General features: G+C 39.5%; 1 protein-coding gene across 5 annotated transcripts in view; it reads right to left on the bottom strand.

Annotated features, from left to right (window-relative positions):
* ITPRID1 (ITPR interacting domain containing 1) overlaps window positions 1-23260 on the bottom strand; it is a 255342-nt gene that overhangs the window by 160570 nt on the left and 71512 nt on the right. For all 5 annotated transcript variants that reach the window (XM_089682393.1, XM_089682396.1, XM_089682397.1 and 2 more), the window contains exon 2: window positions 12174-12310. In XM_089682393.1, coding sequence (XP_089538519.1) covers window positions 12174-12214 — 41 coding nt within the window. In that variant the 5' untranslated portion in view covers window positions 12215-12310. The remainder of the gene's footprint in view (window positions 1-12173; window positions 12311-23260) is intronic.

Genomic DNA, 23260 nt, shown 5'->3' with positions numbered 1-23260 from the left:
AATTAGGAATAACTTAAAAGTATATGTACAAACAAGGTAGGTATTTCACTAATAGTATAATCATGTAATCACATCCGTACGTGTAATTAGATTGGTGGTACCAACTTCCAAAAGATAAAGAAGTAGCCTGTACGTAACAATGTAATATGTATATATGTCAGCCCTGCTATATATATGCCATGTTTTGGACCGCTGTTAATTTATTATGTTCTATAGATTGTATATCCTTATACCCCTGAGGAGAGTATTTTATCTCTGAAACGCGTCGGGTGAATGGAGCTATGCTACAAGTTTGTTTTAGTCATTGAGAACATACTATATTTGGTCAGAAATTGGGGGGCAAACCGTTTCCTGTTCTTTTATGTAAACACTGTACAATAAAGATGTTATTTTTTTATTCAGAAAATGTTTATTCAATATTTGCAATGCAGTGCCTGTAACTTCCCATTTGGGGTTTTGTATATTTATAGGGATGTGGCACATATGAGGGTACACCCACCAATACTGTATGTAGGGGGAGAAGATGTCCACGATGACACAAGAAGTGGGCAGTCAAAAACGCAAAGGATGGACACAAATATATATAGAGTGTGAACCGTCATACGATCGGATTGAAGATTGTTTGTGCAAACGAGGGCAGAAGAATTGAACATGAACATGGAAACAATGCAGCAGTTTCTAATTTGGGATTTGGGAATGAGAAAGATTTCTGCAGAGATGGCGCCTTGAATCTTGACAGAAGATCAGAAAGAATGCTGTGTTCAAATTTCATCCAATCTCTTGAAGAATGCAGAGGTGTTTGATATTTTTTTAAAGTCCACTCTGGGAATTAAATTGTCTCACCTCGTATTTGCAGTGTGTTGACATGCACCAGTACAAAAAGGTTTTTTTCCATGTGGCAATACGTTACATATGGTTTGAATAAAAATGTCAACGCATGTCAATACATTATGAAGTGCACCAACGCACTACAGCACAATCACATAAGTATGAATCCAGTCGTAGATTAGGCTTTCATAGCTCAGCTTTCTCTTATTAAGGCCACTGTTGAACATAAGGAAATAAAATGACTCCCCAATTCATGCTAACAGCATGGATGGATGAATCTTCACAGCCAAATATTGTATATACAATGGCACTGCTAAACAGTAGCCACAAGGATGTGGTCATTGTTCAGCCGAAAAATTCAAAGTACTCTATGGCCAACCTTACATTTTCAGCGGGAAGGCAACAATGTCAAGCCCACATAATTACAATGGGGTAGCAAGGGGAAACTCTGTTAGGCATGCTTCCACTCGTGTTATCTGAACCTCTGATACCTAAAGGAGTTTAAGAAACAGATTGCATTGCAATGCATTTCTAGGACCCAGAAATAGTTGTCATGTTTGAATCCTGATCATGGCTATGATTATTTTTTTTTTAATGTTACATAGTTAGTCTGGCTGAAAAAAGACAAAAGTCCATCCAGTTCAACCATTAAAAAAAAAAGTTATAATCCTATACCCACAGTTGATCCAGAGGAAGGCAAACCCCCCCCCCCCCAGCAAAGCATGATCCAATTTGCTCCTGCAGGGGAAAAAAATTCCTTCCTGATCCCCTGAGAGGCAATTGGATATTCCCTGGATCAACTTTCCCTATACATGTTAGTATCCAGTTATATTCTGTGTATCTAGGAAACAATTAGGGCTATTATATTATGTGTTTGTATGTGACTTACTGTAAATAAATATTACATTTATTTAATCATTTCCAGTCCATCTTACACTGATCAAATTTGTATTTAAAAATGTTATTTGTCTCAGAATTAACTCAGAATTATTAATTAAGTCAGTTAAATTATTTTTATAAATTATGGTTATATTTGGAGGCGCCTTTAGCTGACTGAATTATTTGTCTGGGAGTTTCCTAGCATAGCAAGTTTTGTGAGAGGGCAGAAAGAGATTTAGGTTAACTGGAGTGGGAGAGTAAAGGTTTTTAAAAAAAAAAAAAAAAAGTCCCATGACATTTTAACATGTCAACATTTCATTCAGAAAGTGAACTTGTAGAGGGTTTCTTTGGACCCCCAAAAAATAGATAAATATTGTGGGTTTTTACCAAATAATAGGACAGTGCAAAAGGTGTTCATTGTGTGATATCATATTTCTTATTCAGAATTGATCACATAATTAATGAAAGATGACTGAAGCATCTGCAACAGCCATATTCATAATATAAATGCAGCATTATTTCCAGTTAATATTAAGAAGCCTTGTTACAATATAGTGGACATCTTAGGGATGTGTTCTCATTTTTGTTAAAAGCTTTCACTATTGTAATAACCTCTGTAATATTAACCAATTCAATACCGGGCAATTTTACCCCTTCCTGCCCAGGCCATTTTTCACATTTCAGCGCTCTCACACTTTGAATGACAATTGCGCGGTCATACAACATTGTACCCAAACTAAAATTTTATCATTTTCTTTTCACAACTAGAGCTTTCTTTTGGTGGTATTTGGGGGGCTTTTATTTTTTGCTAAATTAACAAAAAAAGACCAAAAAGTTTGAAAAAAAAAACACGTTTTTCTTTGTTTCTATTATAAAAGTTTACAAATAAATAATTGTTCTTCATAAATTTAGGCCGAGATGTATTCTGCTACATGTCTTTGGTGAAAATAACCCAAATTAGGATGTATTATTTAGTTTGTAGGAAAGTTATAGAGTTCACAAACTATGGTATAGATCTGAAAATTGATCAATCCTGAAGTACTGACAGCCAATCTAATTTCATGAAGTCCAAGAATGTCAGAACAGTACAGATATCCCCCAAATGTCAGAACAGTACAGATATCCCCCAAATGTCAGAACAGTACAGATATCCCCCAAATGTCAGAACAGTACAGATATCCCCCAAATGACCCCTTTTTACAGAGTAGACAGTCCGACGTACTTCATAAGAGGAATGGCGAGTTTTTTGAAGTTGTATTTTTTTTGTCATAATTTTTCGGAAAATGAAAAAATTAAAAAAATTATTTTCACTATTTTTTTTTTTACATACTGTCACCAGTGCAGTACAGCGTCATCATATAACTGGCATGGCGGTGATCAGGGACACTGACTGGTGACAGTATGAAAATAAATAAATAAATATTTTTTATTTATTTATTTTTTATTATTATTTTTAATTTTTTATTAAATTTTTTTTTAAAAATTTTAAGATTTTTTTTTCATATTTTACTATTACCAAAGTAGTACAATGTTACCATAGTAACATTGTACTACTTTGGGGAAGTGATCAGTATTTTTTTTTTTTTTTACACAATTTGCTTATAGCAAAGAATTACTTTGCTATAAGCAAGCATTTACCTGAATGACATCGATTCATTCAGGTTTTTTTTTTTTTTTTTTTTTTGTGCTTAGCTGTGATTTGGCCACACCTAATCACATGAAATGTGCATGTGACCTGCTGTGACCATTCACAGCTAAACACTAGTATACAATGGATGGCATGAATGAAGCCATACAACTGTCATGTGACCTGCTGTGATTGGTCACAGCAGGTCACATGGTACCGGCAATGGGGCCGATACTCAGATCTGTCATCGGCCGTGTCCAAGGTGCGGCTCTGCAACCGCGCGAACTGCGCATGTGCGGGAGGACGCCAAATGGCGTACACCCCGGAAAGGTAAAGCATTTTTGCGGCCACCAAACGGCTATAGGCCGGGCGGCTAATGGTTAAGAAAGAATGATACCCTTGTTGACTAGTAGCTGTATGGCCCATTGGACTGTTAATTCAACCAATGATAAGATTCTGAAGAATACTCTGATCTATCTCATGGAAACAAAGAACAGATAGAAAAGACTATTCTCTTCTACCACATGAGTACTGTGGTTACTGGGGAAAGCATTTTATGGTCCATATGAATATATACATCCTTTGTCACATGAGAGACCTGAAAATGTTCCAGAGCAGAACATATATATTTCAACAAGTCAAGCAGTGACCTTTAATGTTAAATATATATACTAGTACAGTACAGTTGGTACACTTTATGGTGGAAGGCAGAAATTACATTTTATCTATAAGAATCTTGCATAGTCCCTGTATGTTAAGGGGCCACTGTGACTGGGAAATATGTTAAGAGACAATAGGGGTGATTCAATATGGCTTTTATGACACATTCTAGCAGAATTGTTGTGTTAGGGAGTAGAGATGAGCGAATTTTTCAAAAATTCGATTCGCCTGATTCGCCGAATTTTCCGAAAAAATTTGATTCGATTCGAATTTATTTGCTGCGAATTTTACTTATAAAAAGGGTTTCTAGGCTTCGGAGAGCCTTTATATTAGTGCAGAACACTGTACCTTTAATTTAAATGCCCTTGGAGTCTGCTGGGGAAGAGAAATAATACTGTCAGTCAGTATGACATGCAGATGAGTGCCGTCGATCTTAGAATCACCGCACACTTCACTCATTTGGGCAGTCACGGGGCTAAAGAAGAAGAAGGAGAAGAAGAAAAATGAAAAGAATGAAAAGAAGAGAAGAAGAATGAAAAGAAGAAGAAGAAGAAGAAGAATGAAAAGAATGAAAAGAATGAGAAGAAGAATGAAAAGAATGAAAAGAAGAAGAAGAAGAATGAAAAGAATGAAAAGAAGAATGAAAAGAATGAAAAGAAGAATGAAAATAAGAAGAAGAATGAAAAGAAGAATGAAAAGAATGAAAAGAAGAATGAAAATAAGAAGAAGAATGAAAAGAAGAATGAAAAGAATGAAAAGAAGAATGAAAATAAGAAGAATGAAAATAAGAATGAAAAGAATGAAAAGAAGAATGAAAAGAAGAAGAAGAATGAAAAGAATGAAAAGAAGAATGAAAATAAGAAGAAGAATAAAAAGAAGAATGAAAAGAAGAATGAAAATAAGAAGAATGAAAAGAAGAATGAAAAGAATGAAAAGAAGAATGAAAATAAGAAGAAGAATGAAAAGAAGAAGAAGAATGAAAAGAAGAATGAAAATAAGAAGAAGAATGAAAAGAAGAATGAAAAGAATGAAAAGAAGAATGAAAAGAATGAAAAGAAGAATGAAAATAAGAAGAAGAATGAAAAGAAGAATGAAAAGAATGAAAAGAAGAAGAAGAATGAAAAGAAGAAGAAGAATGAAAAGAAGAATGAAAAGAATGAAAAGAAGAATGAAAATAAGAAGAAGAATGAAAAGAAGAATGAAAAGAATGAAAAGAAGAATGAAAAGAATGACAAGAACAATGAAAAGAATGAAAATAAGAAGAAGAATGAAAAGAAGAATGAAAAGAATGAAAAGAAGAATGAAAATAAGAAGAAGAATGAAAAGAAGAATGAAAAGAATGAAAAGAAGAATGAAAAGAATGAAAAGAAGAATGAAAATAAGAAGAAGAAGAATGAAAATAAGAATAATTCCAGTAAAGCAAAAAGTGTTTCTGCAGAGTTCCTCTATTTCTGACAGTTCTCTGACAGTTCTTTCACATTTACAGCGGTTGAAACATTGTATCTGTTTGTTTCCTAATAAAAACATCTGTATCCTAAATGGAAACAAATACATACAATGTTTCAACCGCTGTAAATGTGAAAGAACTGTCAGACAGCTGTCAGAAATAGCGGAGCTCTCTGCAGGGACATTTTTGCCGGCTGTAGAAGGGATGAAAACGGCCGATCAGGAAAAATTCGATTCGACCATCCGAAGTTGGCAAAAATTCGGATTCGATGCGAATCGAATTTTTCCTGAAATTCGAAACGAATTCCACTTCGCCTGATTCGATTCGCTCATCTCTATTAGGGAGTATAGAAAATGGATAATATATCCACCTGCGCTGCTGCGTTTATAATGTGTAATATGAAACAGCTGCTAACATCCAATCACATGGGTGTACTGAGGCACTCGAAGCTACGAGGGGCGTGGCGTAACGCGTAGATGTGACGTAGTGACACACTTCTGGTCTGGCGCCATCTTGCTACACCAGAGTGCCTCAGTACACCCATGTGAGGTGTCACAAGCCCTATCTGTTTCTGCTTAAATGTGAGTTGTTACTTGGCGGTTTTATTCAGAATAAATGTTTTATACAGTTTTGCACTATGGAGGATCTTTGTGCTTTTATTCCATGACTATCATCACTCCATGAGTTTTAAAGCATATATACAGCATTACCTGTCCAGGGGGAATAGCAGATGGTGAAGGAGAGAGCATTGGAGAGTGTGGAGTACCTTTCACCCAGAGGAAGCGTGCAGGGTCCAGGTGTGACCCCTAAGGCTTTTTGGCCCCTGTGGGTCGCAGGGGGAAGGTGAGCGGGCATGCTAGCCACATAAGGATTGTTACCCACCACTTGCACTGGCACAGGAGCATGTGTTTTCATCTAATGTGTGTCTATATATCTGCACTGAATACTGTGGACTATACTATTTATCCTGCTACTAGAACCACCAAGGAGTGTTGATCCATACTCCACAGAGGGAATCACTGTGTGTCACGATTGAGTAGATTGTTTGACACAGAGTGCACTGTTTTTCACTATTGAAATCCACCTTACTGAATTGGGATGTATATTTGTGTTTAATAGATATCGATTGTGTATCATATGCAAAATATTATAGCGCTACATCAATATTTAGCAGGGCGGATAAAAATCAATGATTTTTTTTTAAAAATCGGATTTTTTTTATTTAAATCGGATTTTTTTGATTTAACTACATGCCGCCCAGCCACTGTACATATACGGCGGCAGGGCGGCACTCGCAGGCAAAACCATGTTTCAAAACGTGTGTTTTGTCCCGCGGATCACTGCCACAGATGTCAGTCGCCGGGACACAGCCGCTCCTTAGCGGCTATGTCCCGGCGATCGGCGGCAAACTGTGACAGAGAGCACAGCTGAAGTAGCTGTGCTGTCTGTCACTTCCCTGTCAGCTTGAGGATGAGCTGATCGAGAAAGAACAGTTTCTCTTTCTCGATCAGCCTTGTCCCGTCTAGTACACACCCCCGCCCCCTAGTAAAACACTCCCCTCACTCCTATAACCCTTCCCTGCAAAATAAACTTAACCCCTTCCTCCCCAGTGCCATTAGTACAGTGTCAGTGTTTTTTTTTTTTTTGCACTGATCACTGTATTAGTGTTTTTGGGGATGTCAGTGACCCCGGGTCAGTACCCCCCAATGTCAGAATGTCCGCCGCAGTCCCGCCATAAGTCGCTGGTCACTGCCATAAGTCACTGATCGCCGCCATAATTCGCTGATCGCCGCCATTATTAGTATAAAAAAACCCCTAAAAATCCCAGTATCTTTCCCGCCATTTGTAAATGCTATAACTTTCACGTAAACCAATTAATTTACACGTATTGGGTTTTTTTTAGCAAAGACATGTCGCAGAATGCATTTTGGCAGAAATTTATGACTAAATTAGATTTTTGCTTTTTTTTTTACTGGACATGTTTTATAGCAAAAAGTCCAAAATATTGTTTTTTTTCCTCAAAATTGTCAAACTTTTTTTTTTATAGCGCAAAAAATAAAAACCGCACAGGCGATCAAATACCACCGAAAGAAAGCTCAATTTGTGGGGAAAAAAAGGATGTAAATTTCATTTATGTACCGTATTGCATGATCGCGCAATTGTCCGTTAAACTAGCGCAGCGCTGTAAAGCAAAAAAAAGTCGTAAATTGCAGTATCTATCCCATAGTTTGTAGACGCTATAACTTTCACACAAAGCAATCAATATACACTTATTGGGATTTTTTTTACCAAAAACATGGAGCAGAATACATTTTGGCCTAAATTTATAACCAACTTTGAGTTTACTATATATTTTTTATAGCTGAAAGTAAAAAATATTGTTTTTCTTCAAAATTTTTGGCCTTTTTTTGTTTATAGCGTGAAAAATAAAAAGCGCACAGGTGATCAAATTACACCAAAAGAAAGCTCTATTTGTGTGAAAAAAAGGACGTAAATTTTGTTTGGGTGCAGCATTGCATGACCGCGCAATTATCAGTTGAATTAGTGCAGCGCCGAGTAGCAAAAAGAGGCGTGGTCATTAAGGGGGGTAAATCCTCTGGAGCTCAAGTGGTTAAATTGGATTTTTTTGTTTTAAATCTGATTTTTTTAAATAAAATGCTTATTGAGGAAAATATATTACCATCCAAAGGTTATTCCATCATGAAATAAAGATTAGTTTTTTAATTATGTAGAATAAGGCTGTATATGTTTCATTTTTTTGGTAAATAAATTCCATGAATCCATTCACAATGTCGCTCTCCAGAGGTTTCTGTAAGATTATTGGGCAGTTTCTCTGCCTACAAGATATTATCACAGATGATCGGTTTACTTTTGCAGTTCTCAAAACTGAATGTGACTCAGCGGAGATCACAGGCCTCTTCTTCACAGCAAAAATGTTATAACATGAACAGAGTTAAGAAAAAGACCTTCATCCTAACTTCTACAAACCTATGAATACAGAATCAGCCCCTTCACTGCTAAGTTTCAAGAAGTTCAGAGAATAGAATAGAAACAATATTTTTCTGATTGTTTGGAGTGGAATAGATCTGCACAAGAAGAAAGTGAAACTAAGTGTGAGGAGGGAGGGGCCGACAGTGCGAGGAGGGAGGGGCCGACAGTGCGAGGAGGGAGGGGCCGACAGTGCGAGGAGGGAGGGGCTGACAGTGTGAGGAGGGAGGGGCTGACAGTGTGAGGAGGAAGGGGCTGACAGTGTGAGGAGGGAGGGGCTGACAGTGTGAGGAGGGAGGGGCCGACAGTGTGAGGAGGGAGGGGCCGACAGTCTAAGTTTCTTCAAATATATATATTTTGTTTAGCCAAATTAGTTACCAAACATGGATGTTTAAGCAAATCACATATGCTGGAATGTTATTGTTTCAGTTGAATAAATCTATTTAAATTGTTATTATTAAGGTAATGATTATTTTTCTCCTTCCTAAGTACAACAGAAAAGTTGTCCAAATATGAATGATTAACCTATTAAACTGGGGATAAAAAAACTAATATGAAAAGTTGTTATTCTAAAAATCTTCATCTACTTGTATATTAAAGTTATACCAGCAAGAATTAGTCTTTATGTAGAAAACTAGGATTTACATCCAGCCTTACTGACTAGTGATATAAATCGTGATTTCAATCAGTTTGATTTAAATCAAATCCACCCTGATATTTAGTATTAGGGAGTATAGAGCCAATTTCTTGCAACCTGTGTAGCATTTTGTGTGTAACAAATCCATGCGTTTTAAATTTTTTTTTAGTGCCTCAGCAAATTCATTAAGAAATACCCCCATTTTGGAGAGAAGTAAACTACCAATAAATGAGACCAATGTCGTGTTGTATTAAATTGTACCAATTTTGGTGCATCTGTGCAACACATTTATGTACATGTGTCTGCCAGGTACACAGATCTGTCACATTGACTGACATTAGTTGCACACAGGTGAGATGCTCTTCTGAAGAGTGTCTGCATCAAGTTTTAAGGGAAGCGTCTAGTTTTATAAAAACGCTGCCAAATAACACTTGTGAAAAGGGGATGGCATTATCCATAGCAACTACATTTCTTTATAGATGACTTTATATTTACTTTGCAATATTATATACATAAATATAAAGTAGTTTCTGGGCAGCACAGTGGCTAAATGGTTAGCACATCTGCCTGGCAGTACTAGGGTTGTTGGTTTGAATCCCAACCATGGCACCACCTGCCTGGAGTTTGCATGTTCTCCCTGTGCCTGCGTGGGTTTTCTCCAGGTACTCCAGTTTCCTCCCACACTCCAAAGCCATGCTGGTAAGTTAATTAGATCCTTTCTAAATTGACCCTAGTATGTATGAATGTAAGTTAGGGACCTTAGAGTATACACCCCTTGAGGGTCAGGGACTGATGTGAATGTACAATATATATGTAAAGCGCTGCGTAAATTGACGGCGCTATATAAGTACCTGAAATAAATAAATAGTTTCTGATACTGTTCATACATATATTCATTATTTTTATTCAAGAATGCATTATTTTTTTCTAGGTGTATCTAGCTATACAGTATATCTACTCAATGTTTTCTGATGCTTTTGCTATTGTTGTACGCCAACCGGGATATAGAAGAAGGCTTTCCAAATGAATACTTTAAATTCCATTGTCAACCACTGCAGTTACTCATGCTAGGCCTAGCCACAGCCATATTTGTCCAAAATCATGCTAAAATGGGAACAATATGGCTGATTTAAAATTGTCTTGCCTATAACAACCCAACACTAAAGATCACAAAATGAATTTGCTCTATGAAGTCTAGACAAATCTATATGCATAATCATGTTAACCTCTTCCCGCCTGGACTATGGCTGAATGGCAGCTGACAAAAACACTCACCTTTCTGGGTGGAAGCCATATGGCGTCCTTTCGGGCATGCGCAGTTTGCGCGCCTGCAGAGCTGCGCAGCGGCGTGATCTGTCACCGGCCATGTACCTCGGACACGGCCCATGACAGATCTGAGTACCGGCCCCGTTGCCGGTACCATGTGACTGGCTCTGACCAATCACAGCAGGTCACATGACAGTTGTATGCAGTGGATGGCTTCATTCATGCCATCCATTGTATACAAGTGTGTCTAGCTGTGAATGGCCACAGCAATCACATGCACAAGCTGGGCCAATCACAGCCCAGCTGTGCCATGTGATTAGCCGTGGCCAAATCACAGCTAAGCACAAGAAAAAAAACCCTGAATGAATTGATTTCATTCAGGTAAATGCTTGCTTATAGCAAAGTAATTCTTTGCTATATGAAAATTGTGTAAAAAAAAAAGAAAAATACCGATCACTTCCCCAAAGTAGTACCATGTTACTATGGTACTACTTTGGTCATAGTGAAATATGAAAAAAAAATCTTAAAAAAAGAGAAAAAAGTAATAAAAAATTTAAAATAACAATAATTAAAAAAAATATATAATTTTTTTTTTCACACTGTCACCAGTCAGTGTCCCTGTTCACCGCCATGCCAGTTATATGACGACGCTGTACTGCACTGGTGACAGTATGTAAAAAAACAAAATTGTGAAAATTATTTTTTTCATTTTTTAATTTTCCAAAAAATTCTGACAAAAAAAATACAACTTCAAAAAACTCGCCATGCCTCTTATGAAGTACGTCGGACCGTCTACTCTGCAAAAAGGGGTCATTTGGGGATATCTGTACTGTCCTGACATTTGGGGGATATCTGTACTGTTCTGACATTTGGGGGATATCTGTACTGTCCTGACATTTGGGGATATCTGTACTGTTCTGACATTTGGGGGATATCTGTACTGTTCTGACATTTGGGGGATATCTGTACTGTCCTGTTATTTGGGGGATATCTGTACTGTCCTGACATTTGGGGGATATCTGTACTGTCCTGACATTTGGGGGATATCTGTACTGTCCTGACATTTGGGGGATATCTGTACTGTCCTGACATTTGGGGGATATCTGTACTGTCCTGACATTTGGGGGATATCTGTACTGTCCTGACATTTGGGGGATATCTGTACTGTCCTGACATTTGGGGGATATCTGTACTGTTCTGACATTTGGGGGATATCTGTACTGTTCTGACATTCTTGGACCTCAAGAAATTAGATTGGCCGTCAGTACTTCAGGATTGATCAATATTCAGATCTATCCCATAGTTTGTGAACTCTATAACTTTCCTACAAACTAAATAATACATCCTAATTTGGGTTATTTTCACCAAAGACATGTAGCAGAATACATCTCGGCCTAAATTTATGAAGAACAATTATTTATTTGTAAACTTTTATAACAGAAACAAAGAAAAACTGTCTTTTTTTGTTAATTTAGCAAAAAATAAAAACCCCGGCGGTGATTAAATACCACCAAAAGAAAGCTCTAGTTGTATGAAAAAAAATTATAAAATTTTAGTTTGGGTACAGTGTTGTATGACCGCGCAATTGTCATTCAAAGTGTGAGAGCGCTGAAACCTGAAAATTGGCCTGGGCAGGCATGGGGTAAAAGTGCCCTGTATGGAAGAGGTTAATCAAAACTGAGTGATTCCCTGAAAAATATAGGATTTGTCAAGGTCACCAGATTTGCTTGATTTGCAGATGATAAGTCAAACTGCACTACACTGGAAAGGTAGATGCAGGTCTATATACAAATGTATAGTAAATAAGGGAGAGGCTGATAATAACAGGAACACACATTTACCTTGTTGTTTCTCTTGCGCAGTTGTGTTCAGCAAAGTCCATACTTTTGCACAATAAAGTAAGAATTTTTACTCTTGATCTCAAGGCGTTGTTCTAACCCATGACAAAGGGACCCTGAAGCCATGTCATGCTATAATCCTGCACAAAATAAAAAGCATACACAACGTATTAGTTACATATCTCTGTTGGACATTAGCATTTACCAGACTTGGTCTTTAAGATCCCAGGGAAGGGACATTGCTGAAGTGCAGACACCTTGTGATGTTTGAAAATACCTACGTTAGTCTTTAAATTGATCGCTGTGGGTCTGTAAAGCCCGTTGGATCTTGGGGCCAAGCTGTGCTTTGGCTTCTCTTCAAGATTAACCCATAACCTTGCAATTACTAAACCCATTTACAGGGGCGGACTGACAACTCATGGGGCCCCCAGACAATAGGGGATCATTGGGCCCCTGTGTCCTTGCCCACACTCAAACCACAACCAAAAAAGCCTATGAAAGGTACCAAGGGCATCTCATGGGGCCCCCTACTGACCCCGGGCCCTCGGGCAGTGCCCAAGTGCCCGAATCGTCAGTCCGCCCCTGCCCACTTCAGATATTTGACAAAGTAATGATGGAGGTAGGTTTTATCCACAGGAGGAAACAAGGCATTCAGATAAATGTTAAGGTCCTGTTCAGTTTGGGTCTAGGAGGTAAGGAGTTCCACATGGACGCAGGAATGGTTTTAATGATCAGCACTGGTATTTATAGGCACCAGAAGGATTCTATACTTCACCTCTTTGCTTCCTAAGGCACTTTTGGGTAAGTTCAGGGTAACTTACAATGCAAAATGCCATTATGATGGAAGCCAAGTAGATAAATGTTAAGGTCCTGTAGTTTGGGTCTAGGAGTTAAGGAGTTCCACATGGACGCAGGAATGGTTTTAACCACTTCCTGACTGGCCGTTGTATATAAACGGTCCAACGGTGGCACTGCAGGGTCGGGTGGCCATTTATAAACGGCATCCCCGCACCCTGCTTGTGCACACTCCTCGGAAGCGCGCAGCACCACGATCCGGTGCCCGCTGTGTCCACAGTGACACAGTGAAACACCGATCGTTGGATGGGACCTCTGTACGAGGTCCCGATCATGTGATCACATGCGATTGGCCAATCAGTGATCACATGCAAAATAGTAAGCAAGATGTCACTTGTGACATCAGTGCTTACTACATGTGAAATCTGTGAATGATCACAGAGGTCACATGGTACAAGGCTATTCATAATAGCATTGTAGCATGTGAGAAGCTGTGACCAATCACAGCTCACTCAGTAGCTCTCAATGGCTGCAAGAATGCAGACAGAGAGAAAGAGAATGATTGCTTTTACATCCTATATGTGTGTAAAAGCAATTAGTGTAAAAAAAAAAAAAAAAATCCTCATCACCCCCCCAAAAGTAGTACAGTGTCACCATGGTGACACTGTACTGCTAGGGTGACAGTATGTAAAAAAAAAATAATAATAAAATAAATAAAATATAAAAAAAAGTAAAAAGAAATGTTTAAAAATTATAATTTTTGGTTATAAACTAATTTGGCTTATTTATTTTTTTTACTAAAAAGATAACGGAATAAATTTTGGCCAAGATTTATGATGAAATATTATTTCTTTGCAAAATTTTATAAGAAAAACACTTTTTTTCAACATTTTTGGACATTTTCATTTACATAGCAAAAAAAATAAAAATCCCAGCGGTGAATAAATACCACCAAAATAAAGTTTTAGCTGTCTTAAACAAATGGTAAAAAATTCATATGGGTAGAGTGTTGCATGACCGCGCAATTGTCATTCAAAGTGTGATAGCGCTGAAAGCTGAAAATTGCCCTGGACAGGAAGGGGGTAAAAGTGTCTGGACTGGAAGGGGGGAAAGTGTCCGGACTGGAAAGGGGGGAAAGTGTCCGGACTGGAAAGGGGGGAAAGTGTCCGGACTAGAAGGGGGGGAAAGTGTCCGGACTGGAAGGGGGGGAAAGTGTCCGGACTGGAAGGGGGGGGAAAGTGTCCGGACTGGAAAGGGGGGAAAGTGTCCGGACTGGAAGGGGGGAAAGTGTCCGGACTGGAAGTGGTTAATGATAAGCACTGGTATTTATAGGCACCAGAAGGTTTCTATACTTCACCTCTTTGCTTCCTAAGGCACTTCTGGGTAAGTTCAGGGTAGCTGACAATACAAAATGCCATTATGATGGAAGCCAAGTAGATAAATGTTAAGGTCCTGTTCAGTTTGGTTCTAGGATTTAAGGAGCTCCACATGGATGCAGGAATGGATTTAATGATAAGCACTGGTATTTATAGGCACCCAAAGGCACCCAAAGGTTTCTATACTTCACCTCTTTGCTACCAAAGGCAATTTTGGGTAAGTTAAGGGTAACTGGCGATGCAAAATGCCATTAGGATGGAAGCCAAGTAGTAAATTATATACTTTTAAAAATTATTCTTAATGTTGGCACTTAACATGACCTTATCTACTTTCATTTTTAGATGAGCACATATAATTATACAAGTCAATCTATAAAAAAGAAAATGTTCACAGGAAAAAGAATAAAAAACTAAAACTAGGTTCCAAGCTACTTTTTATCATTTTAAAATGTCTCTTCTTCCTTGACTCAAATTTCAGTTTATTGTCTATTTACTAAAGGCAAATATGCTGTTCACTTTGCATAGGAAGGAGTTGAAGCTCTGCTGACTTCCGTCATCCAATCAAGCACTGGCAAGGATACTATTTTCTTTGGGTATTCTTTGCAAATCAACACCACATTCACTAAGCAAAGGGAAAATTCCCTTGCAAAGCAGTCTATTTGGCTTGAGCAGGGGCGGACTGACAACTCATGGGGCCCCCGGGCAATAGGAGATCATGGGGCCCCTGTGTCCTTGCCCAAACTCAAAAAAGCCTATGAAAAAGGTACCAGAGGCATCTCATGGGGCCCCCTACTGACCCCGGGCCCTCGGGCAGTGCCCGAGTTTCCAAATGGTCAGCCCGCCCCTGGGCTTGAGTAAATCAACCCCAATGAGTCCATTGCACTGCACCTTTTATACAACATGATCATAGCAGGTGATGCATAAACAAAAATACACATTTTATGCAGTGCATGTAGGAAAGGGTAACAGGAGAGTCAGAAAATTGCTTTATTATAGTAAAAACATGAAAAACAGTGGCTAGATTGTGACTTTGTGATTTAGAAAAATCCAGTCTGGGGACTTTGGGGATTACATCATTGGAGATCATTCAAACTGTTCCAAAGAACTCAAGCACAATGTAGCACTTTGTTGTGTTTTGCTTAGTAAAATCAATATTCCTAACGCCTGCTTATTTAACACTTTGTCAGGTGATCATTCTTGAAAGAAAAACAAAATGTCTAACCTGAACTCAGTAATCACTAGCATTTATTGATTTTCAGCTCTTTCACAGGCTTCTTTTAACTTGTTGTGGACCTCCAGGACATAAATGTTGTTATTAAGTGTTCTTGCATGGCGACCACTTACTGATATCTCACATATATATTCTTATTATTATAGCCAAATTTACCACCCTAACTCCTCCCACAGTTTTTACACTACATAGACAGTAATATACCGAAACGTGCGGATTGTTCCCGATTGGTGTGCTATTACTTTGTGGAACGTTTCGCCGAATGGTTCACGAAATATCGGAGTTTTTGTGTTGAAATTGGTCCCATAGGAATGAATGGCGGAATGTTCAAAACTAGAGTGGGAGCTGACAAAAGCTAGAGTGTGAGCTGAAAAATCAGGACAGGATTTCTAAACTGCCATCACTCCCTCATTTTCAAGCCCACCTACACAAATCTTATATCAAAACGTTCAGCTATCCCCGCTGCCACTAAAAATGTCCACGGCTAAGCCATAGTCCTGATAGTTTTCACAATATGACCATTTGCTTGTAACTCACGCTGCCCATTGACATTCATTGAAACTGCACTCTAGCCACCTCAAATTTGAAGGGCAATTTCTAAACTGCGACTGTGCCTTCATTTTTAATATTTCAGAGACATACTATGCATCAAAATGTAGGTCTGGGTCTTGTGATTCTCACAATATAAAGCTCTTGTAGGATTTATTTATGTTTAAAGTATATATATGAGTCATTGTCACCTATTATGTGTTTATATGTGTATATATGGCATTAAGTTAACACACCAGTTTTAGAGCACGAGGGTGACTATAGGTCACTTGTTTGTTTGAGCACTTGATGCACATTTTGTCTATTTAGGTTGGTATATATATATCTGCAGTATTTATTATATATATATATTTTCTTTTGGAGGACTATTTTAGGGTAAGATCACTTGACTTGCATTAAGGGAAGATAGTCAGCTTTAGGCAAATAAAGCATCTAACTTGGCAGTAGGGTTTGTTGGCAAAGGGCAACTCTACTCTAGGCTGCAATAACCAATGCCAAAGATAGTAGATGTTCCTTTAGGATGGTAAGTCAATGGTCCAGAGAGAATTGATGTAATGTGGTCTGCAGGAGGTGTAAACTACGGTCAGCTCTGATAATTGGACTGTGCAGCAACTGTGTCCAACAGTAGGGGCTATGGGACCTAGGCCACAACACATGTTAACTGGATGTCTGTAACTGTGTGCAGGTAAAGTAGCAAATATATTGAGAGTGTCAGTGTTTACTTGTTTTGCAGGTGTATGGGGTTCTCTCACCTAGTTAGTGGCTTCCAACAGGTTCTGGCTGTCTCTTTCTGGATGGGGACCCACATAGGTTCTCCAGTCTCACTGGCAGCATTCCTTCCAGTCACCTGCTGGCAGACTGTATCGCTGAACAGGGTGGCAGGGCTAGTGGTCAGCGACTCTCCTCACCTCTTTTTCTATCTCCGAAGCCTGGTCCAGTTCCCCAGCAGTCAGCACACTCTCTCTCTGCTTCCACTCTCCATCTCTCTCCCTTCTCACTTCCTGTCCAGTCTTCCGGCTTCTGTATATATCTGCCCCCACCCACACGCCAGCTCTTCTGGGAAAAGTAGTCTTCTGATACACTTCTCCCCAGAAAAGTCCTGCGGTTCAGCATACAAGATCCATGGGGCTGCTCTGCAGAGTGTGAGTGCCACTGAATTTTCAGAACACTGCCATCTTCTGTTGATTTTAACATTCTGCATCTGACATTACAGCAAAGGTGTTACATACACTATATTGCCAAAAGTATTGGGCCTTTACACGCACATGAACTTTAATGGCATCCCACTCTTAATCCGTAGGGTTCAATATTGAGTTGGCCCCGCCCTTTTCAGCTATAACAGCTTCAACTCTTCTGGGAAGGCTGTCCACAAGGTTTAGGAGGGTGTCTATAGGAATGTTTGACCATTCTTCCAGAAGTGCATTTGTGAGGTCAGGCACTGATGTCGGATGAGAAGGCCTGGCTTGCAATATCCACACTAATTCATCCCAAAGGTGTTCTATCAGGTTGAGGTCAGGACTCTGTGCAGGCCAGTCAAGTTCCTCCACCCCAAACTTGCTCATCCATGTATTTATGGACCTTGCTTTGTGCACTGGTGTGCAGTCATGTTGAAACAGGAAGGGGCCGTCCCACAAAGTTGGCAACATGAAATTATCCAAAATGTCTTAGTATGCTGATACCTTAAGAGTTCCCTTCACTGGAACTAAGGGGCCAAGCCTAACCCCTGAATAACAACCCCACATCATAATCCCCTTTCCACCAAATGTTACACTTGGCACAATGCAGTCAGGCAAGTACTGTTCTCTTGGTAACCACCAAACCGAGACATGTTCATTGGATTGCCAGACAGAGAAGCGTGATTCATCACTCCAGAGAACATGTCTCCACTGCTCTAGAGTTCAATGACAGCGTGCTTTACACCACTGCATCCAACGCTTTGCATTGCACTTGGTGATGGAAGGCTTGGATGCAGCTGCTTGGCCATGGAAACCCATTCCATGAAGCTCTCTACGTACTGTTGTACTAATCTGAATGCCACACAAAGTTTGGAGGTCTTTAACTATTGATTCTGCAGACAGTTGGCAACTTCTGCGCACTGTGCGCTTCAGCATGCGCTGACCCCGCTTTGTCATTTTACATGGCCGAGTTGCTCTTCTTCCCAGTTGCTTCCACTTTGCTATAATACCACTAACAGTTGGCCGTGGAACAGGGGCGGACTGACCATTTGGAAACTCAGGTACTCCCCGAGGGCCCGGGGTCAGTAGGGGGCCCCATGAGATGCCCCTGGTACCTTTTTCATAGGCTTTTTTGAGTTTGGGCAAGGACACAGGGGCCCCATGATCCCCTATTGCCCGGGGACCCCATGAGTTGTCAGTCCACCCCTGCCGTGGAATATTTAGTAGCAAGGAAATGTCATGGATGGACTTATAGCACAGTTGGCATCCTATCATGGTACCACACTTAAATTCTTTCACAAATGTTTGTAGAAGCAGTCTGCATGCCTAGGTGATGATTTTATACACCTGTGTCCATGGAGGGGATTGGAACACCTGAATCCAATGATCTGGAGGGGTTTCACAATACTTTTGCAAAATAGTGTACATACGCCTGTGTTTCAACTGTGTACTCAGCTGGCATTCTACTGTAATTCTAATAATCTACCAATAACCATTCTTGAGTTTATATTCTGTTAGGTATGTCTTGCTGTATGATATTGTGCAGACTGAGTACATTAATGTTGGTAAGGTGGGATGTAATTTGTATGCTATTTATAAACCCTTTAAAGGTCTTCGCTTTTAAAGTCCGACTTGTTTGTCCAAGGTATCCTTTCATTATACACGTATGTCGTGTCTAGTGATACCGGTTTTGTCTGCCACTCAACTTTGACTTACTGGTTTTAAGGAGGTCATAGACAAATGGACATCTTTGCGTCACTGCACCAAGACTTGTTTTAAGAAACCAGTTCATTCTATTCTCTGTTGTTTTTACATCAATAGCTTGTTTGTCATTGCATTGCATGTCTGCGTTGGCGGCACTTTGGTGCTAACATACATCACTGAAATTCTGACAGTTGATATCAGTTTAAGTTGGGTGTCATGCCTTTGTTTTATCGGCAAACACGAATAAATACCATTAAAGTTCTTAAGCATATCATCTGATTTGAACTGCGTTTTTGAAGTTCTTTTGCTCCAGGTAAAGACTCAATAATTGCATATCATACTAAATCAAAATTTGATGTATATGGAAACAAAGAAATGGAAATAAACAGAGAAAGAGAACAAAGATGGATTGTAATTACCATACTTGCAGCAGCCCAGTAGCTGATGGTAATGGGTAGATAAATACGATGAAGGGCAATCTCTTTAATAATAGTATTATTATTATTATTATTATTATTAATAATAATAATAATAATAATAATAATAATATATTATGAGGGATATGAACTTTTATTCTACATTATTAGGCATTTCACCATTTACAATGGAATTCCAATCATACCCTAACTAAGCCTAAATCTACTCCCATCCCCATTCTAAGCCTATTCTATTCATTCTGTAAAAGAAAAGATGCCTATACTTACCCATTCTGAAGCTGCTCCAGTCTGGTCACATAATCGGATCCTAGTGCTGGCTTCAGTGTTGAGGAGAGGCAACGACAACGACTGCAGAGCCTGGGCAATGACATCACCCATAGGCTTACTATGGGGCATTCATTGTCGGTTGTCCCGCCTCTACACTGAAGCTGGCGCTGGAAGCCGGTCATGTGACTGGATCAGAGTAGCTCCAGATATAGGTGTCCATTTATGAACCAGCAGTAATAGATCGCTGCTCAGTTCTCTGGCATTCTCGGAGAACACAGTTCTCCTGTGAATGCCTTTTATGAAGCAGTTCTCTGAACGAAGGGAGAACGGTCTCCAAACGCTGGAGAACGGTCTCCAAACGCTGGAAAACGGCTAATTTTACTATAATCTCGCGAGATTACAGTAAAAGATCAGTTTACTAAGCAGAGGTAAATTATCTCTGCTTAGTTTGCGGTCTTAGAATGGAGTTGAGAGTAGATTTAGGCTTAGTTCGATTTTTGACTGGAATGCCACTTCAAGTACTTATACATGATGTCACATGTACATGTTACTCCAAGATAATTTATAACATGTATTTCAGGGTTTATTTAGCTATTTTTACATATAATTTACATCTAGTGCCATAAGCACTTATTAGGTAGGAAGTATCATAAAAGAATTAGAGAATTTACCCCGTTCCTATAGGGTAGGGTAAATGGAGGGATAGGTGGGTTATGATTAAGCGCTGGGGTTAGCGCAATATGTGTGAACTTTTTTTTCCCCCCACTGGCATACAGTATGGTGTTTTTAAGCTGCTTTTCTATACAATAAAATGGGTTTGTACTTTAAAGAGGTCTCCCGGACTTTCCTTTGATCTACAGCACAGGTGTGCAAACTGGGCCATGAGGAATGTGGAGTGTGGGAGAGGCAAGCCTACCTGGAGCAGTACTGCCTTCTCTTTCTAAAAGAAGGGATAGTTAACCTCTCATGTAACTGATTATCTGTAGTTTCCAACATTATTAAACACAATACTGTTTTGAAGAATCCTGCTTAATCATCAAATGATTTGGTTATTATATTTCCCTCAGCATTTTAAAAGATGTTTTCAAAGGATATCTCCCCTTAAGAAACTAACAGAAAATACTGTTGACCATAAAATGAATCTTAAGCTTAACATACATGGATCGAACTTCAACAGCAAGGCTCTTACTTTCCATTCATCATACATCAGCATCAGAGGCTGGTCATCAGCTCTGAGGAAAGGGATTCGTCCCCGAAACGCGTCAGCCATTTGACCGCACTGGCAGTGAGAACACCTTGCCTGCCTTTGCGGCCATTGTCATTTTTCTATGCTTTTTAGATACATGCTTTGTCTGTGAGTATGTTTTTATTGTTCTTTCACTCCTACAATAAACCTTGGATAATGCACTAGGTGTGTGCGCCACCTGTTTTCTCTCTATGGATCAAACTTTGGCCTGTCCTTGCTGAACTTCCCAAAGTTTGATCCATGCATGGGCAGGGAGGTTGTACAGAAGTCGATCTACCATCTGACTTCTGTACAACCACCCCATTGGATTTTCCCCACTCAATCAGTACTGCAGACTCTATCCTGCAATGCCGATCAATGTATTCTGAAGACATGGAAGCAGGGGCAGACTGACAACTAATGGGGCCCCCGGGCAATAGGGGATCATGGGGCCCCTGTGTCCTTGCCCAAACTCAAAAAAGCCTATGCAAAAGGTACCAGGGGCATCTCATGGGGCCCCCTACTGATCCCGGACCCTCGGGCAGTGTCTGAGTTTCCAAATGGTCTGTCCGCCCATGCTGGAAGTCTTCCCACTATCAGAATACAAAGTTTCAGCAGAGAGGAATTCCCCATCCACATCAAGTGTTCGGATGGGGGAATCAAGTCGTTTTTTTCCGATAAACCAACCCGCTGGTTGAATAAAAAAAAAAAAAATCTTTCTTAACAGGCAGAAAATTTTAAGTTTTTTGGTACAGTTGGCTGAAACTAGAAGCATGAGAAATACCTAGAAATATATTTCTCAAGGCAATTTATCATTCTATGAGGTTGATTTGCTAAAGGAAATAGGTTGTTCACTTTGCAAGGGAATTTCCCTTTCGCTTAATGTGGTGAAACTCTGCTGACATCCATCATCCAATCGTGTGTAAAAAAATACTATTTCTTCTTTATTTTCCTTGTACCTGTTTGTTTATTCTTTGCAAAGTGAATATTTCCCACATTCACTAAGCTAAACAAAAATTCCCTTGCAAAGTGAAAATGACTCAATTTCCCCATCCACACACTTGATGTGGATGGTGGAATCCTCCCCACTGAGGTGTTGTATTCTGACCGTGGGGAGACTTGAGTGGAGAAAGGTTTCCAGAAGTCAGTCAGTAGGTCGACTTACTCATACAGTTATTGAAATTTGTCCAGTTCCTGGCGGACTATCCAAATTTTGATCCATGTATGGGCAGCACAGTGGCTAAATGGTTAGCACTTCTGCCTGGCAGTACTAGGGTCGTCAGTTTGAATTCCAGCCATAGCACCACCTGCGTGGAGTTTGCATGTTCTCCTTGTGCTTGCGTCGGTTTCCTCTGGGTACTCCGGTTTCCTCCGGGTACTCCAGCTTCCTTCCATACTCCAAAGACATGCTGGTAGGTTAATTGGCTCCTGTCTAAATTGGCCCTAGTATGTGTATGTATGAATGTGAGTTAGGGACCTTAGATTGTACGCCCCTTGAGGGTTAGGGACTGATGTGAATATACAATATATATGTAAAGCTCAAATTTATTTTTATAAGAATAGCGCCAAACAGGGGCGGACTGACCATTTGGAAACTCGGGCACTGCCCGAGGGCCCGGGGTCAGTAGGGGGCCCCATGAAATGCCCCTGGTACCTTTTTCATAGGCTTTTTTGAGTTTGGGCAAGGACACAGGGGCCCCATGATCCCCTATTGCCCTGGGGCCCCATGAGTTGTCAGTCCACCCCTGGCGCCAAATACCTATAAAACTCAAAGAAGCTGCAAACCTCCCCAAAAAAAAGGTGCAGTGCCGTGAATTTACGCAGCGCTTTACATATATAAAATGACATAGGAATGCGCTTATGAAATAATCAAAAATGTCCCACTGTGCATATATCAAACAAAAACTTCCAACACATCATAAATGAAATATAAATATATCTCAATAAAAACTCATAAAATAAAAAATATAATAAAAAAATGAATTATATAAAATATATGTGTCCAATTATTTGTGTGAAAAAAGTCCAAAGGAAATTCGTGATGAACATAAATGCACGTGAAAATCCGCATTCACCAAATACACCGTGCTTGAATCCACCACCAAATAAAATGAATAAACTCACCAGAGCTATATGCTGATCAAATTATAAACCAGCATAGGCGCTATTGCTCTGGGAGCGATGTACTGTAGAATTCAGAATGGTCTGAATGGGTTCGTTTATGGTTGATTTAAAACGCTGTTTTTTCTGGTGTCGGCTGGGACACCTTACTTGTGAGTGTGCTACCTTGTTTTAACCTCCCTGGCGGTCTGATTATTTCTGATTTTTTGT

Source organism: Staurois parvus, unplaced genomic scaffold (assembly GCF_062004578.1).
Source record: "Staurois parvus isolate SC_StPar_1 unplaced genomic scaffold, SC_StPar_1.0 ptg000288l, whole genome shotgun sequence".
In the NCBI taxonomy this organism is placed as follows: domain Eukaryota; kingdom Metazoa; phylum Chordata; class Amphibia; order Anura; family Ranidae; genus Staurois; species Staurois parvus.
Note: the sequence above shows the minus strand (reverse complement) of the source record. Positions and strands in the feature narration are given on the sequence as shown.